Below are 19,436 nucleotides of genomic sequence, written 5' to 3'. Positions count from 1 at the left end.
AGAAGAAGAAGAAGAAGAAGAAGAAGAAGAAGAAGAAGAAGAAGAAGAAGAAGAAGAAGAAGAAGAAAAGGAGGAGGAGGAGGAAGAGGAGGAGGAGGAAGAGGAGGAGGAGGAGGGAGAAATGAAAAAACAAAAAACAAATAAAACAGAAAAACAGCTCCAGAACTCTACCACAACATAAGGACATTTCCGACATTTCCCTTTCAACAACAGTCCTAAGACAGAAAATAATGCTAAGGGTGACTTTATGTGTACATACAGTCTCTTAGGTTTTCTTTCAATGTTCTTCACACTTAAGTTTTATGCTCATCTGGAATTTACTTCTACAAATGATGTAAGAAAGGCTGTCTTTCAGATATGCAGTTGGGTTTGGTATCATCTATTCAAAATACATCCTTAGTGTCTTCCATCCCTCTGTCTCTTACAACCTTTCCATCTCTTCTTCTGCATAGCTTCTTGAGCCCTGAGGAGAGAGTTTGATGAAGACATCCCATTTAGGACTGAGTGTCCCAAAGAGTCTCACTCTCTGCACACTGACCAGATGTGGGTGTCTCTCTCCAAATGTCAACAGCTTGTAAAGGAAAAATCAAGTGTTCTCTAATGGAATCTCAGCAGGTACATAAATCACACTTAACAGTAGGCCTCATGTCCAAAACAAAAACGAACCCAAATATGTTTGTGTGGAATTGTTTTGGTCTTATATTGCTGTGACTAAGCATTTTTATGCTACTAGTCTTTTGCTTGTATTGTCATAGTTTTAGATTTTGTGTTTTATAGGTTTTGTTTGTGTCTGTATATGTCTGTGTCTGTGTGTTTCTTACGCTTTCGCATTTTGTTTTGGCCTTTTATATTCTGGTTTGTTTCCCTTTTTATTTGCCTATTTGTTTTCTAAAGAGAGAAAATGAAGGCATGGGGTTGGATGGGTCAGGAGGTAAGGAGGATCTGGGGGATGAGGGAGGGGAAACCATAACCAGAATACGTTGAATGAATTTTAATTTAAAAAATCCTATCTCATTAAATTGAAGTAACATTTTTGTCATGTACTATGCCAATAACATGATTTAATTCCAGTAGCTTTACAGAATCTTTTACAATTGCAAAGAATCTCTCCCTATCCTTCATTTTAAAGTATTTATTGCCTATTCCAAGGCATCTGTCCTTTTATATAGAATGTATGGGTTTTTCTCTAATTCAAAAAAATGTATAAATAAAATTGCTAGAAATCTAATTGTCTGCATACTATGCTGGGGATCAAACCCAGGGCTTTGCACATGTCAGGCAACTTCTCTACCACTAAGCCACAATTCCAGGCCTTGAAACTGCTTACAGCATTGTGTCCCACAGTCCTTGCCTCCAAGCTCCAGCTTCAAAGGACTAGTGATAGCTGCTCAGGAACTACCAATTCCATCAACTTCTACAACTGTTTCTGCCTCTCCTATTGGTAATTTTAACCTATATGATGAAGTCCAGTCCAGATTCATCCTTCTGCTAAAATTTTGACTCCAAAACCATCTCCTCCTTGTTCTGAGTGCCTATTGATCTGTTTAGAGAGTTTCACATTCAATTATTCAATAGTTGTGTATAGGTTCTCCACTAGGAAATTTCAGTCTTCAGTAGAAATCTCAACTCCTTACCTACATTGCGTATTAGATATTTGAGAATGTCAAGGTTTGCTGTACCAGTGAGGAAAGAGAGTTTAGTAAATATTCTATTTTACTAAAGTATGCCCAAAATTTTATACTATCATATATATTTCAAATTCTATATATACTTCAAGCTAAGTTATTATAAAATTACATCTCCAAATGTTAAAAGAAAATAGTTAAAATTAAAACTGATGTTATAAATTATTATTACAGGACACAAAAGTTTTTGGGAGGTTTTGTTTTTATTTTTTGTTTTTCTAGACAGGGTTTCTCTGTGTAATAGCCCTGGCTGTCCTGGACTCGCTTTGTAGACCAGGCTGACCTTGAACTCACAGAGATCTGCCTACCTCTGCCTCCTGAGTGCTGGAACTAAAGGTGTGCGTCCCCATGCCTGGCTGAAATAAAAGTTTTAAGAAAGCAATTTTTTTAATTTTGAAAAAGTTATACTATCTATCAAATTCCATATAAACATAAAAATTATCTATGATACGTTAGCTGGAAAAAGCAATCTCCTGTGCCTCAACTTTAGAAATTCTGATTGAGTAGGTTTAGGCTAGAACATGAGGTCATCATTTTTTTTTAAGATTTATTTTTGTTTTACATACATGAGTGTTTTACCTGCATGAATGTCTATGCAGCTAGCAATGCAATGACCAAAAAATTCATGGAAAAGACTACTTTTGATACAAAGAGTGAACTGAAAACCAGGTAGGTTCAGGGTACAAGAAGGATATCGAACATACAAATTGGACACTGATTACAAGAAAACTGGGTACTCAATGAGAGTAAGAAAGGGCAATCATAAAAGAAAAGACAGCAATAACAGGGAATAGAGTATAATGGCACACACCTGTGATTCTAACACTTGAAAGACCAAGTTCAAAGTAAGATCCTTCTATTAAAAAAAAAAAAAAAAACAAGAAGAAAAACAAAAAGTAAACAGGACTGGAGAAATGGCTCAGCAGTTAAAACACTTACCACTCTTCCAAAGGACCTGAGTTCAAACCCAAGCACCCATATTAAGCAGGTCACAACTGCCTGTAACTCAAGCTCTAGGAATCTGATACTGATACTCTCTTCTAGACCCCATGGATACCTGCACACCTATGGCATATACTCACAGATATACACAGTGACTAACTGACAGACATACAGACACACACACACACAATTTTTCTAATGTTTTAAAACAAATCCACATCTGGAACAAGATGCTCAGAGTGGAAAGGGAAGAAGATTATATTGTAGATGATAATAGGATTTTATTTGAAAAAGGCCAGACATGGTGGTATATGCTTTTAATCTCAGAGCTAGGAAAGTAGAGGCAGGTTTATCCATGTGAGTTCAGGCCAGCCTGGTCTATATAGTGAGTTCTAGGCTTGAAGTGAGACCCTGCCTTAAAAAAATAAATACCTTTTTTTTCCATTAATTTAAATAATTTTTAAAATGTAAGCAATGCCCAATTTTGAAGGGGTTTGAAAGGCAGGATTAGAGATTTATAATTAATTCAGTAAAAACTGGAGGCAAGGCCTGTGAGATGACTCAGCAAGGCTAAGGACCTAAATTCAACCCACAGGATCCACGTGGTAAAAGGAGAGAACAGAATCCTACAAGTTGTCCTCTAACCAAATATGCACAATGGCATACGCTCGCTCAATTAAAAAATAAAAGTAAAAAACTAAAGACAGACTGTGTCCACATAAACTAAAACTTTGCAACAAGAAAAAGTGTAAGTACATCCAACTGCAGATATGGGATACAGAAAATGAAACCAGAAGCTACCCTCCAAGGAAGATATACCCTAGAGGCACAATGCATCTGCCCCTTCTGCAATTACACCACTGCACTCCTGTACAGCATTCCAGAAGAATTCTACACACCTTATCTGTCCAAACCAGTGCGTGTAATACAGGGACGGAATAACTATCTGGAAAGAAGTCGGTAAACCCACTTCCTAAATACCAATCTAGAGATATTCCAGGGGGTTAAGTGTAGGTTTAAAACTGTCACACACATCTCTATCAGGATTAGATATTAGAGTGTGCAGCTGTGGGGAGTTGTGCCAGAAGTAAATACTACAGGAACAAGATAAAGTGCACCCTGTTGATCACTAGTTTCCTTCTTAACTCCACATGGACCCTTTTCAAAGTATCTTCTCTCAAGGTTGTCATTGTATGACTTTGTGCTGCTTACAACTTACAGCTTGGAAGCACCCCATATGTAAGTTCAGTCTAAATGACAATACCCAAAACAAGCAATATAGTGGTGACCCACAAAGGCTACAACCTAATATTAGTCACATCAACTGACTCAAACACTAGTCACCCCATGTATTCTATACAGCAAACACAGTAATAAACTATTCCAAAAGAGCTTCAAGTCAAACTATAAAGGACAATTGTTTGCAAACTTCCTGAAGTAAATCTAAGTATCGGTTGTATCACTAAGCAAATGTTATTAAACACCTGTATTATCAGGTTGTCCTAGGATTTAGGTTTGTAGCTATAAACAGAACACAATGACTAAGACAAAGTTTTATAATGATTAAGACAGAAATCAATGAGACATTATCACAAAATAGCATTTAATATGATCAATGATGTGATCAGCTACTAGGCAGCAGATTAGAAGTACCTGAGATCTTGACTTGATAATAACATGCCTTTGTGTAACTGGAATTGACCAATTTCCAAGAATTTTCACAGGTTGCTTCATTTTATTCCAACAACTACCTTAGGCTTCTTAAGTTAGAAAGACTTACTAGCCATTTGGAAAGGACACACATAAGACTACCACTCATTTGGGGTCACATTATGTAACAGCAACATTGGGACAAGAAACTCTACCTCTTGCCTCAAGGGCCAATGCTTCTGACTCTGTGCCTCACACATGACCTTGGACAAGTCACTCTACGTTTACTTTCATAGTCTCCCTGTTTCTAAAATGGGTGAGCACCTTCAGTGCCTATCTAGAGAGACTTGAGAGAAGATCAAATAAAGCAGCCTAAGTCAACAACATACTTGAGGAAATATAAAGAAAGGTGCATGTTAAACAGGGTAAAGGGTAGCAGTGTGCTATATAGAGTGTCACTGGATCTTAAGGGAAAAGTGCACACAAACTCATCCATATAATGTTATGACAGAAGGACCACGTTTCTTAACTCTATTGTGGTCTTAATGACTCTACAAGGCAAACATTCATCAAGATGGCACTTAAAAAGGTGGGGTGGGGGGAATGGTGTCACCTATGCACTAGACTGTAACTGCTAAGGATCCTATCAAGCTCTTGAATTACAGGAGAGAGACAACTTCTGCCTGCATTTCTTCCCAGAGGAAAAAAAAACAGATGGTTTTTGCTAGTCTATGAAAGAAAATATAAATACACTCCTAGCCCCCAGCCAGAACTATCAAAACTGTTCCGGACTAATATTTCCAGTATCATAACTACTGGCATAGATAACTATTAATTTAGAACTCAGTTCCTTTATTGCATTTGAAGTGTTTAGTAGGCATACAGAATTATCACAGTGTACTGGACTGATCAGACATGACAGAAAATTCTATTTCACAGAGATGCTTAAGGCACGATGCTTTTTATTGCAATTCTAACTACAGAACTTAAGTACTTATAGCAACTTACCTCCAGTTGCTATAACAAAATGCATGTCACATACCAAACACTCACTACCATTCTAATCTTAAATAGATAAATACAGATTACACTTTTCAGCTTTCCCATTCCAATTGTCTGTCAACAAAGAGTGTGTCACATGAGGGACAGCAGGGACGACATGGAAGAGGACACAGTCTAGGGGAAAGGCTGGTGTTTCCAGTCCTGAGGAGCCTAGAAGCTTTAGCACAATCTATCTATAAAAAGTTAAAACTAAACTATATAGATACTACCTCTAAAACATCTTGGGAAAAGGAGGTGAGATAGGTTCTCACTATACACCTCAGGGTGGCCTCAAACTTGTCCCAATCTGCCTGCTTTATCAGAGATTATAGGTGTGAGCAGAACAGCCAGCTTAAAACTTTATCTTATACCACAAGAACCAGTCATTCTGTCTAAAAGACCTTTGTCCATGATACAGTGGAAGTCAGCTCAAAACTTTAACCTCAAGCTTTAAAAACTGACTTTCTTCCACGTGCCAAGACCAGAACTGGAAACTCTGTCTGTACCTGATAAGAGAATAAGGCCAAGTTTCTTGAGAGGCTGAATTTAACACCTTTCATCCCATCACTTTCTCTATTAGCCTCAGCCTAAACACCAAGCAAACCGTATATAAGAGTGAGACAAGAGAACCTTCCCCTAACAATACTACACTGCTAAAATTACTTTATGAAATATGTCTTTTTATCCAATCTATACACATCACATTTAACTGGGGAGAAATGCTAGGCATGCTGGTATAGGCCTGCAATTCCAGCTACTTAGGAAGCTGAGCCAGAAGGACCCTAAGTTCAAGGCCTGCTTAAGCTACAGACTAAGTTCAAGGTCAACCCAGATAGCTTGGTATGACCTTGTTTCAAAATAAAAAATTATAGCTAGGTATGGTGGCACATGCCTTTAACCTCTCAGGAGGTAGAGACATACAAACCTCCATGAATTCAAGAACATCATGGTCTACATAGCCATTTCTAGGTTAGCCAGGGCTACATAGTAAAACAGTATTCAGAAAAAATAATAATAAAAATTAAAAAAAATGTATACACACACATAAAATAAAATGGGAATCAAGACACAGTGGTACAGCACTTGCATAGAAGGTCTGTACTCAACCCCCAGTACCAATCTAAAAAGACAGGGGTAGGGGGACTCTTCATTGTAAACAAACTTCTTCATAATGACCTTATAATATTTAATCTACTTAATCTCATATGGCTTTAAGAATAACCAAGAACAAAGAACTAGAGAATTGACTCAGTGGTTAAGAGCACTTACTGGCTGCTCTGGCCGAGCACCCACGTTCAAGTTCCAGCAACTGCATGGAAGCACACAACCCTGTGGAACTTCAGTTCCAGAGGACCTGACACCTTCCTCTGGCCTCTGCAAGCACCAGACATCCAAGTAGTGCACATACATGCATGCAATCAAAATGCCCATAAACATAAAAATAAATTTTACCAAAAAAGGGGGCGGTACTAAAAACAGAAGCAATGTGAATTATTGCACTGACTTCCTTTTAAACTGGTAAGCATGTGCAGCAATGGCAGTTCAGACATTATGTAATAAACTACACGGAGTCTGTCAGTTGCTCTGATACAGAGTTTGACTGTCTCCCATCAGATGGGATGAACATAACTGAGAACTATCCCATCTGCGTGTGTTGATACATACAAGGCAATAGCATTTAGACAACACTTCTTTTAGACAATGAGGAAAGACCACATGCAAAAAAGACCCAATGGCAATAAAAAGTCTCTCACTATAGAATAGACTGTCTACATGGGAGTTAACAATAAAATTCACCAATGTTCTTGTTTTGTTTGTTTTTGTGTGTTGATTGGTTGGGTGGAGGTTTACTTGAGGCGGGCCTCTGTATGGAGCCCTGGCTATCCTGTCACTAACTCACTGTGCAGAGCAGGCTGGCCTTAAACTCAGAGATGCACCTGCTTCTTCCTCCTGAGTGCAGGGATTAAAGGTGTGTGCCACCTCACCCAGCTAAACCAACCAATGTTGCTGGAACATGGTCTTACATCGTGCCTTGTCATGGATAAGAATTTAACATTTTATTCATCTGCTGAATAAATGAATAAACCTAACTAGAGTATTCCTAAGGAAAAAGGAAAAAACCCTAATGTTAAGAACAGCAAATATCTTTTATAAAAACAGAAAACAGATGCCTCTGTGGCATGAGGTCTATGACATAAAGGGACTAAACATTATATTCAAAAAAGGTTTGTTGGCCTCGATGTCAAAGTACTCCGAGAGAGACCAAGAAAAGCATGGTCCCTGCCATCAAAACCTTACAGAAGAGCTAGGAGTACAATACAGAAAAACATGTGGTCAGCTACTCTACAATAATGCCAAGGTGGGCAGGGCTCAGGGGAGGCAGAGGATCTTGAAGGGACTGTTGAGAGCTGGGCAATAGACAGAACTGATGCATAAGATAAAGTGTATGTGTTCGGGTAGGGTGCTGAGAAAACACGGAGGACTGTCTTGTAGAAAGAACAGTGTATGCAAAAGTCCAGAGGCTACAGAAACCAGAACCATGAGTGCCGTATATTAAGGGAAATTGCAAAACAACAGTTTTTGCAAGGAATGTATACATTTTTTAAAAGCTCAGCTAAGAATCCATAATTAGGTCTCACCCTCAAGGAGGCCTACCTACCAAAGGGGTGGTAGTCTGTGGATCTAAGGAAAAGTTCTCTCTTAGCGAACAGCTACCATCCTAGCACTCAGGAGGCTGAGGCAGAGAAATGGAGAGTTCCAGCAATAGAACAAGGGCGCGCTGGGGGGAAGGGAGTGACAATGTGAATCTCTGCCAGTAGAATCCACAATCTTAACAAGCATCCTCCTGCACACATAAACTAGAGAGGCACTGTCAGACCTCTGAGATTACATGCTTTCACAGTTGTCAAACCTTACTATAGCCCAGAACCACTAGGGATCTCCGGAAAGACAAATACTAGAAAGATAATAGTAGAAAGATACTAGTATTTGTCTCCCCCTACCCTCTAGGCATGGTGGCTTAATTAGTTTGGGGTGCTATGGCACCAGGAATCTTTTCAAAACTCCCCAAGTGATTTTTACCGTGCATCAAAGTTGGACATCCAATGACCTAATTGGTTAAGAACCTGGATCGGACTGTCAAGGCTGCTTGGGTTCAAATTACCCAGCTCTATGACCTTGGGCACCAAAGGCGCCCGATCGCTCTGGGCCTCGGTTGCCTGGTCCGTAGAATGGGGTAACAGTCCTGCCGTGCAAGGTGCTCAAGTTCCCCATCTGGCCTGGGCCTGGCGGACAGCAAGCATTTGCGGAGGGTGGCTGTTTACTCTCCTCGCAAGCGTCACCGTGCCCGGGGCAGTAGCATCCTCACCGGACAGCAGCAACTCCACCTGCCCCTCGGTGGACCGCATCCTCCCCGGAGTTGCCGCAGCCACTCCAGACCCGCCCCTGTCCCCAGGCTGCCAGGGGAGCGCTCCGCCAGTCCGACCCTCCCGGGTTCGCTCACACCCGGTAGAATCCGCGGGCCAGGACTGTGCTCCCGCGCCCGGTGCGGCCACTTCAGAACCCAGGAATGCGCCCGCCGACGCTCGGCCCCGGGAGCAGCGGAGGTTCAAAGAGCCCCTGCCTCAGTAGCTGCCGAGGAGAGGAAAAAAAAAAAAAAAAAAGCACGGCGAGAGGGGAGGGTCCGGCCGCACCGCGCCGGCCGCCGCGTACCTGAGGCGACGGGCGGGGCCCGCATCGCTGGGCGGGCGCACCGCGGGCCGCACTCGGCCTGCCGCCTCACGCGACCTGCGCCATCCGGCCCGCGCTGCCACTGCCCCGGCCGGCCCTCCACCGGCAGTCAGTCCGTCCACCCGTCAGTGACTCTCCCAGGGCGCCCAGGGGACGACGAACACCGGTCGCTTGGCCGGCCGGCTGGGCTCCGTTCAAGCAACTTCCGACTGCCAGGGGCGGTGGCGTCAAATAATTCCCCCGCCGAAGGGACTACTGCGCCTGCGCGGCGCAGCTGACCCGCGACTTCTGAAGGGACCGGGTGGGCAGCGTCAAATAAGTCTCCGAGCCTGGAGCCGGAAGCTGCGCGTGCGCAGCTGTCCCAGAGGGCCGCGCGAAGCGCGATTGCCCACACCGCCCCCTTTCGGGCTCCGGTGAAGTGGGAGGAGTAAAGTGACGGACACTTACGTCATCGCGGTGCGGGCTCCAGAAGCAATCTGGCTTCTACTTGTTCTTAGTGCAGAAGAGTAAGGGGCTTCTCTCTGAAAAGTTGGCTACCATTCAGGCTAAAGGAATGTCTCACATCCCAGCACTGTAGCTCTTCCTTTGCCCAGCCCCTTATTACATGGGCGCAGCATTATTATGGGCAATGGCCTCGCCAGGCCTGGCGTGCTTTAAAAGGATGATTCAGAACCTGTCACCAACGAGTTGTATCCGATCGAGGAGATAAGCTATTACTAACAAGAGATACAAGTTCGAGCACCTGCCATGCACCGGACGTTTTGCAAACAGTACCACTGTCAAGAATTTCGTTTCAACTTCCACGAGGAAAGTAACAACATTGGAGACGTACTCCCCACGTGTCAGGCTGAGAGGAAAGAGGGATGGAGGCAGCTTCCTAGAGCGCCTGGCCTTGTGACTGACCTTGGAACTCAGAGGTGGAGGGATCAGGGTGTTAGGCTGTGCAAAGAACACGTTTATATGGAAAGCAGAGAAAACGGTGACTGTCATCCTCAGAAGAGACCATGAACCAAGTAGGAGTGAAGAAGAAACTGGTGCCCTCATAGAAGAGATAAAACAAGGATTCTTTAAGACCACAACCTCACCTACAGGAAGAGGGGAAAGGGTGGGTAACAATGTGCCAGGACAGTGTGTGGATGAAACAGTAAAGTTCAGTTAGACATAGTTTTTGATAAGTGCTTTAGCACATAGACACTATTCCAAGCCCCTCTCTCCTTCCCACTTCTACACTACAGAGGCCAAAAAGCAAAGCCCCCTCCCCTGCTTGACAGCATACCAGTGAAACAAAGTTCTAGTCCATAAAGCATAAACCAAAGTTCCAAGGGAGACTTAGGATATAAAGGAAGTCCTGGGAGATTTTGTGTCCTTCAACTTTCCCCTACTTCATGATTGGAACCATGGTATAATACAATGCCAGGAGATGTGGCAGTCGTTCTGAGACCTTGCAGAAGACTCTACTATAAATGTAAAACAAAGCAAAGAAACCTGCCTCTTTAGGACACACCAAGGAAACTGCATAAACTCTGTACTCCTTTCCTGCTTTAAAGAGGGTGGTGAGCCTTATTTATACCACAATCCATTGAGTTTTCTGTTACTTGCGACCACATTCCTAACACCGAATATTGAACATCTATGGGAGATCAGACTGATAGGGTTAAGAGCAGCGGGTGGTGGGATTTGGAAAAGTGACAGACACGGAGGACTGGGAGCCTTTTTAAAGCACATGGAACTGCAGACATAGCTTAGTTGGTGGGGTACTTGCCTGGTGTGTTTGAGGTCCTGGGTTTGATTCCCAGTACTACACAAACCATATGTAGTAGCATATTCATCCTTGAACTTGTTACACAGAGTGCTTTGGGCCAGCTTGGGCTACATAAGGTCATGTCTCAAAAAAAAAAAGAAGTACTTGGAAAAATGAAAATACCTCTAGTCCCTCCACCTTGAGAGTTTAATTCATGGCAGACTTAGTTCTTTTAAGGAAAGCTAGAGGGAAGAGAGGTTTCCATTCCTTTAAATGAGGGAAAGAAGTTGTGCTCAGTTCCAACTTGAGGCTCTCTTATCATTTTTATTTCATATACAAAAAAAGAACTGTTGTAAAAGAGAATAGAAGTAGAACAAATAGAAGTTTTAAAACTCCTAACTACCCAGCTAGGAAGTTTTGGGGTTTGTTTTGTTTTTTGTTTTTGTTTTTACATTTTTTAGAGATGTATTTATTTATTTTATATCTATGAGTACACCATTGCTCTCTTCAGACACACCAGAAGAGGCCATCAGACCACATTACAGATGGTTGTGAGCCACCATGTGGTTGCTGGGAATTGAACTCCAGACCTCTGGAAGAGCAGTCAGTGCTCTTAACCTCTGAGCCATCTCTCCAGCCCCAGAAGTTTTCACATATATCTGTACCTCAACTACCATAGTACATACAAATGTGAACTGGAATTCTTTTCCACATTATAACATGAAATTCAATCATGCTTCAATACTCTTTTTTATTGACACCTAGTAATTGGACGTGGTATACATATTTATGAAGTCCAGTGTGGCGTTTCAACCTATGCAAACAATGTATAGTAGACAGAAATGTGTAAGCAATGAACACTAGACAGAGCGCTTTAATTTAGTGTCTTGTTGCTGTGGTAAAATACTGATCAGCAGATTAGAGGAGAAAGGGTTTCTTTTCCCCATAATTCCAAGTTACAGTCCATGATTTGTGTGGAAGTTGAGGCAGCAGGGACTCGATGCACTCAGTCACATCGACAATCAAGAGCAGATAGAAATGGCATGCATGTTTACGCTGTCCTCAAGTTCACTCTTAGTCCAAGACCCAACCTTAAAGAGTGATGCCACCTACGGTGGGCTGAGTCCTCCTGCATCAATTAGTCAGTACGATCCCCACAGGCCAACCTGATCTAGACAATCTGTCCTTGAGACTCTTCTCAGGTGACTCTAGACTGTGACAAGTGGACAATCAAAACTGACCATCACACAGGGTAATTAGCATATCTATTGTGTCATTGTTTGTGTTGAGAGGGCTCAGTTGCTCTTCGATGGGTATATTGAAATATTTCATGAATTATTGTCATCCATGGTTTCCCACTGTGCAAGGAAGAACATAAGAAGTTACTCCTCCATCTATCCTATGCATCTCAGCACCATTAGTTGTCCTCTCTCCATTTGACCCTCCCATGCCTTACTCTACTTTCAGGTTAATTTTCAAGCTGCCGTATGCATGCAGGGATGTAAAGCTGTAGGCTACTACCTGTACAGTGCCTATGGTTATACATTATCACCCATGGAGAAAGCCATTGTGAAGACAGGCATTCAGGTAAAGCACTGAAAAAGCACTTCATAGATGTAGGCGCTGGTGTCATAGACGAAGATTATAGAGGAAATGTTGGTGTCGTGCTGTTTAATTTTGGAAAACCGAAGTTTGAGGTGAAAAACGGTGATCGGACTGCGCAGCTCATCTGTGAGCAGAGTTTTGATCCAGACTTAGAGGAAGTGCAGACACTGGATGACGCTGAGAGAGGCCCAAGAGGCTTCGACTCCACGGGGAAGAATTAGAACTTTGCTTGAAGTATATCGCTGTTTTAACACTGGAAACGGGAGCGTTAACTTTGGAAGCATTTTGTGCTCTAGGATGCAGGAAAGGAGACCTATATCACATTGGAACGATTCTGTTCTCTGCAGTCGATGGTGGCCTGAAAGTCTGTACTGTGAGGATGGCATTGACATGCAGACTTGGTAAAACTGAGGGTACAATTAGATTTGTTGTTTTTATTGTTGTATATTATATACAGTTACAGCCCTCCAAGAACTGGTTTTGCTCTAATTGCTGTATCATTTGTAATTTTTTTATTCAATAAAGTTGAAGTCTTTAGCAGAAAAAAGAAAGAAAAGCGCTACCATAACATGGAAGTGCAAGTGTCCCTTGAGCATCCTGATTTCAGTTCCTTTAAATGTGTCGCCTCTCACCCCTGAGGTCGTTTGAGTAGATGTTTTTTCTGCTTTTTGAAAGAAGCTTTCCATAATGTCCGTAGAGATTTACGTTTTCTCCTTCAGCGTATGAGAGCTGCGTTTCTGTCTCACCAGCACTTTGTTACTCTTTAGAACGGGTTTTTTTGTTGTTGTTGTTGTTTTGTTTTGTTTTGCGCATGGATGTTTTGCATGCGTGCGTGTCTGTCTGTGCACCACTTTTGTGACTGGTACCCAGGAAGGCCAGAAGAGGGTCAGAATGAGTTACAGTGTGAGCTACCGTGTGGGTCCTGGGAATCAAACTCTGGTCTTCTAGAAGAGCAGGCAGTGCTCTTAACTAATGATCTCTCTCTCTCTCTCTCTCTCTCTCTCTCTCTCTCTCTCTCTCTCTCTCTCTCTCTTTCTCTCTCCCTCTCTCTCTCTCCAACCCTACCTTTAATCTCTTTTATAATAACCGTTCTAAGTTGGGTAAGATGATGTCTTCCTGTGGTTTTCACGTAGTTCTTGAAAATTCCCCAATTAACTTTTTTTCATAGACTTGTTTGTTGGCCATTTGGCTAGTGTTTTTTTTTTTTTTTTTAAATGTCTACTCATATCATTTCCTCATTTTAAAATCAAATCCTCTGCTTTTTTCTTTTTACTACTAAATTGAGTTTCTTACACATTCTACAGATTAACCATCTTTCTAAGATGTCTAGTTTGCAAAGGCTTTCTTCCCTCCCACAGGTCACGTCTCTCTGTCTCATTTGCTGTGCAGGAGATTTGTAATTTGATGCAATTTGAGATATAATTTTTTTGCTTTTGTTATCTACTTCTGAAAAAAACAAACCCAAAAACTCTTCTTGTACCAATGCCCAGAGCATTTCACCCACGTTTTTGTTTTAGTAGCTTGATTATATTTAAGCTTTTCATTCATTTTAATTTTGGGTTTTGTCTTTTTAGGAAGGATTTTTTTTTAATGAGTGTGAGTGGTTTTAGCTACACATGTGTATATGCATGCCTGGTGACTGCAGAGACCAGAAGAGAGTGACAGATGCCCTGGAACTGGAATCACAGATGATGTGAGCCACCACCGTGTGGGTACCAGGAAACAACCCAGGGTCCTCTGCAAGAGCAATGACTGCACTTAAATGCTGAGCTACTTAGACACCATAAACTTAATGACCTTAAAATATGGTTTGTAAGGATGAAGACTTACTGCATTGTTGAGAAGGTAAAGTTTAATATCAGGGGGTTGAGTTAAGAGATTTGAGTGAGTGTTCTGTAAATGGTGATTTTTACATCATTTGTTTATTTTTATTTTTATGTGCATTTGTGTTTTGTCCGCATGTATGTCTGTGTGAGTGTATTGGATCCATGGAGTTACAGACAGTTGTGAGCTGCCATGTGGGTGCTGGGAATTGAACCTGGGTGTTTTGGAGGAGCAGTTAGTGTTCTTAACCACTAAGACATCTCTCCAGCCCAGTGTTTTTTGGTTTTTTTTTTATATTTACTTTTTTTTTTTTAATTTGTGAGGGCTTCACTTAAACCAACTTGAGACACATATATAGGCACACACATTCCTTGAGAGAAAATTAAAGGTTAACTCTGAGCACTTTGGAGCATTAGGAAATCAAACATATATAATAATTAACAGACACAGGAGATGCTGGACAGAATAAAAACACTGTTTTCTTTATGCACAGCAGGACTCTCATTTGTTTCACAGCACAGTCGCTACCTAGAAGTGGAGGATAAATGGAAGATGCATTTGTATGGAACCACAATGTCAAAATGTCCCTTCGTATAGTGTTCGGAAGGCATTGTCCTGAAAAGAAGGAAGGACCAATGATAGGACCTCTCAGAACAGATTGTTTGTCAAAGATGGTCACCAATCATATGATCCATTCTACAGGTATATTACAGTATAACTGACGCTCCTTCCACTGAGAGGAAGGGCAGGGTTTCAACCGTCTTTGTATCTGGCTGACACAATGACTATTCCAACCCACGGGGCAGAAGTGATGCTTTCGAAAAAGTCAAGTGACCTCTAGAGCCAGTTAAAGCATCTACAAAGGGTACCTGAAGTGTTTCCCAAGCTGGGCAAGGGTTTTGTTAGCCAGAACTTTATCCTTTAAGATTCTCTAAGTCCCATGGTTCTGGCCAGGGCCATGAGTGCCAGCTAGCAGAATGACTGGGCCCCAGACCCGGAAGGCCCAATTGCCATGTTTTCCTCTTCAAGGTACTTACGTACAGAGTAAATTGGTGTTGCTGAGTTGACTGGCAGACTCTCGTGTTCGACTCAGGATGAGTTCAAGGCTCTGGGATACAAGTGGCCCTCTTCAAAACCTGAATTTGAGGCCCTTTCCTTTTCCTCTTCCAGGGACGGTCCTTAGAGGCACTCAGAATGGCCCAATGTTTGAATTCTGTCGTAGGCTCTCTCACAGTCCAGACTCTCAAAGCCCTGACAACAGGACTGTTCACCTTTATACCAAGAAGTTTGGGGAAGCACCTAAATCCACACGTGGTGTGTACCCAGGCAGACTACAAGGGGTTCGTGCTGTGAGACCTAAAGTCCTTATGATTATCTAACACAAAAAAAGCATGCCAGCTGGGTCTATGGTGGTTCTGTAAGCTGAGTTAAGTGATAGGATCTAGAGGGCTTTCCTTATTGAGGTGCAGAAAAATGTTATGAGAGTGTTGAAGGCACAAGCACAGATTCAAGCAGCAAAATAAATATGCAGCTTTCTTAATAAAAATCAAGGCTTGGTCAAAAAAAAAAAAAAGGAAAAAAGAAAGAAAAAAGAAAACAAACCTGAACTTGAGCTTTATGGGAAAGGATGGTCCCAGCCTTGGCTGTTATCTGACCTGTTGCAGCCCAGATGGTGTGCCCCAGAGATCTTTTGCCAATGTGGCCTTTTGGCCTATGTGCACGCAGGCAAGCCCTGACTCTTATGTCAGACTGTCCTCCCAGAACAGCCACTCTTCTGTCAGTCTGCTCAGGCTGCTATGACAAAACCCAACAGCTGGGTACCTTATTTATTTCTCAAAGTTCTGGAAGCCAAGAGTCCAAGTTCAAGGTGTTTGGCAACTCAGTTCCGATGAGGGCCCTATTCCTGGTTTGCCTTCCTGCTGTGTCTGCACTTGGTAGAGGGAGGAAACTGGTGTCTCTCCCTTCTTATGAAGACACTAAACCTATCATTAGAGCTCCACCCTCAGGGTTTCATTGAAACTTAATTACCTTCTGGAATAGTTAGTGTTGTCAACTTGACAGGAGCTAGAGCCACCTGGGACATAAGCCTCATAAGTCAGTTGGTGTGGGAAAAACTATCTTAATTGTGGGCAGGACCATCCGTCGACGAGGATCCCAGACTGTGGACGTGGAGATCCCGGAGCAGGGATCCCAGACTGTGGACATGGAGAAGCAAGCTGAGCAGCAGCACTTGTCCCTTGCTACTCTTGACTACAGATGCATTGTGACCAGCTAGCTCTCCAGCTCCTGCCACTGTGGCTTCCCCACCAAGATGGGCTATAACCTGAATAGACCCTTCCTCCCTTAAGGTGCTTTGTCAGGGGCTGGAGAAATGGCTCAGTGGTTAAGAGCACCCACTGCTCTTTCAGAGGTCCTGAGTTCAATTCCCAGCAACCACATGGTGGCTCACAACCATCTGAAATGGGATCTGATGCCCTCTTCTGGTGTGTCTGAAGGGAGCAATGGTGTACTCATAAACATTAAATGAATGAAGAAAGAGAGAAAGAGAGAGAGAGAGAGAGAGAGAGAAATGCTTTGTCAGATTGTTTTATTACAGATACAGGAAAAGAAAGAAAGACTGGGCCTGACATGGGCTTTTGAAACCTCAAAGCCCACTCCCAGTGACATGCCTTCTCCAACAAGGCCACCATCCCTCTCAGTTCTTCCCCAAAGGTCTTACTAACCGAGGAACGGGTGTTCAATCAGGAGCCCCACAGGAATCAGTTTTCATTTAAACCAGCGCAGTGCCCTGGAGGCTTCATCCAGACTTCACAACACGGAGGTGCACCTCTCACACTGTTCTCCAAAGGGTGCAATGGCTTTGTTCTCTCATTGGTCCTGATGCATGGAAAGGAGACCAATGTTCTGCTCACAGCCCCCCTGTTAATGCTGCCTACTGGTGGCAGCAAATGGGAGACAAAGTCAACACTGGAAGCCATCGACTGAAGGATGGCGGTAATCTTGGACTAATCATGATAGGGTTGAGAAATGTGTTCCACGTTGGTTGTTGTTGTTGTTGTTGTTGTTGTTCCTCTAATTTTTATTATTTGCAGGGCTAGGGATTGAATCTGGGGCCTTGTACCTGTTGCTAGGTAAGTGCTCTACTGCTGAGCTCCTTGTTCTATGACTGTGAAAAAAAAATGTAGAATGACTGGAAAATGAATCAGGAGCCATCCTGGATAGGCTAAGGCTAGCAGGTGGCCTTCCTGGAGGTGGCCCACCATTTTTGCATGGTCTGTAATGGGTGAGCTCGATGGCAAGAGACTTTAGCTCAGGATTGCTTCTTGCAGCTGACATGCCTTTCCCGTCATTATTAAATAATATAACTGCCCCTGGGACTAGCCCACCCTATTCATCAGATTTCCTAAATATCAACATAGAGACCAACTTTTGTGAAATAATACTGTTTAGATCAATTAATGATGCTGTAGAATTCCTGATTTGATCCAAATAATTTTAGGAAGAACGTTTTAAGGGATGGTCTTGGTTGCTTTGCTAGGAAGATGTAATAAAGTTAGAATCAATAATAGAATGTGCCCACTCTTCATAAGTAAAGGCTGCACAGTAAGGGAGCACAATGAGCTTTCATAATTACACTAAAAAGAGAAATAGGTTTGGGACAAATTTGTTTTGTTTTGTTTTTTGTCTTTTTGTAGACAGGGTTTCTCTGTATCACCCTGGCTGTACTGGAACTCACTCTGTCGACCAGGCTGGCCTCGAACTCAGAAATCCACCTGCCTCTGCCTCCCAAGTGCTGGGATTAAAGGCGTGTGCCACCATGCCCAGCTACAAATTTGTGTTCAAGGAAAAACATTTAGGTCCAAGGATAAAGTAACGGGTGTGCACTATGATAAGGCAAGGCTGTGTAAAAACTATTGCTTTGAAATTATAATAAACATATTATAATGAAACACTGCTGTGATCTTAGTATCAACATCCTTCTACAACTCCCATTTTATGTAACATTTTATCTCTGAGGTAATTTTCTAAGAACTTTTTGTCTAAGAAGGTATAAAAGACCAGAGAAAAGAAACAAAGTTGTAGGCTGGATGGTTTGGCTTGGCGAGTTTTGCCCCATCCATCCATCCATCCATCCATCCATCCATCCATCCATCCATCCAAATGTATATGTCTGTTTGTACATACGTGTGTAGGTATATGTGTATTATGTAAACATGCATGAATACTTGTGGAGTACATGAGACAGGTGGTTGGGCCCAACAAAAATGTGAATGTGTTAATGTGTAAATGAGAATGTAAATGAGAAAGTATATGTGACTGTGCGTATTTGCCTGTATAAAGCATCTTAATTCTGTTCCTCTCCTTCCTCTCTGGTTCACAGAGTTAACCAGCTCTCATATGGAGGCTCCTGGCCTCAGAGGGCACTAGGAATGCCTGTGGTATGCAAACACACATAAAAACAAACACCTGTACACATAAAATAAATCCAGGCCTTGCACTTTAAAATAATTTTAGAATTATAAAAAAATTTAAAAGTTAATACAGGGAGTTTCCATATAGCCTCCACCAGTTTTCCCTAATGTCAGTGTCTTTTGGAACTGTGAAACATTTCTCAAAGGGAAAGAGTCCATATCAGCACATTTCCATCAGCTGAACTACATACAGGCTTATGTTTTCCCCAATGATGCCTGCTTTCTTTGCCAAGATCCCATCAAACCCAGCATGGCATTTAATCATGGTGTCTCTGTTGTCTCCTGCATTTGGAGAGAGCTTGGCTTTTCCTGACTATGACAACTACTTTTATTCTATTTTATTTTCCATCTTGTTGAGACCAAGTCTCACTAGCCTGGAGTTAGTACTCCTATGGCCTCAGCTTCTTAAGTGCTGGGATTACAGGTGGGCGCAACTATGCCTAGCTGTCCTCGATGTTAGAGGGGTATCGGGGTGTCCTGGAAGGTGCTGCTCAGCGTGGCTTCTGCTGTTTTCTCACAATCAGACTGGGGGTTGCAGCTTTAGGGGGGAGATTATCACAATGCTGAAGGCTCCTCATCATATCACATCCGAAGGTTCCTGTTATCACTGGCTCTCATGAGCTATGTATTGTAGCAACTGCCCATCTATGCNGGGGAGTCTCTCCTTCCCTCAGCAGATGGATGGAGATGGGCCCTGGGGTAAGCTCACCTTTCTCACATACGCGAGGAACCAGAGTAAATATGAAA

The 19,436-nt window shown here is 42.5% G+C and overlaps 2 protein-coding genes across 10 annotated transcripts in view; one reads left to right on the top strand and one right to left on the bottom strand.

Annotated features, from left to right (window-relative positions):
* The window catches only part of Ralgapb (Ral GTPase activating protein non-catalytic beta subunit), an 89,034-nt gene extending 79,743 nt beyond the window's left edge, over positions 1–9,291 (bottom strand). For 8 of the 9 annotated variants that reach the window (XM_029470700.1, XM_021182613.2, XM_029470698.1 and 5 more), the window contains exon 1: positions 9,030–9,291. The gene's annotated coding sequence lies outside the window, so the exon portion shown is untranslated. Of the gene's footprint in view, positions 1–259; positions 464–9,029 lie in introns of all 9 variants that reach the window. The other variant, XM_029470696.1, reaches the window with a different exon arrangement.
* Positions 9,292–9,794: 503 nt separating this feature from the next.
* Positions 9,795–12,614, top strand: LOC110307446 (deoxyuridine 5'-triphosphate nucleotidohydrolase, mitochondrial-like). Its single transcript, XM_029468560.1, is given in 3 exon segments — positions 9,795–9,875; positions 12,256–12,376; positions 12,379–12,614. Coding segments are annotated over 3 exon segments (438 nt in total).
* Positions 12,615–19,436: the final 6,822 nt, after the last annotated feature.

The sequence above is a fragment of the Mus caroli genome, chromosome 2, assembly GCF_900094665.2.
Source record: "Mus caroli chromosome 2, CAROLI_EIJ_v1.1, whole genome shotgun sequence".
NCBI classification, from domain to species: Eukaryota; Metazoa; Chordata; class Mammalia; order Rodentia; family Muridae; genus Mus; species Mus caroli.
The sequence above is the reverse complement of the archived record's forward strand: the minus strand, read 5'-3'. Positions and strand labels throughout refer to the sequence as shown.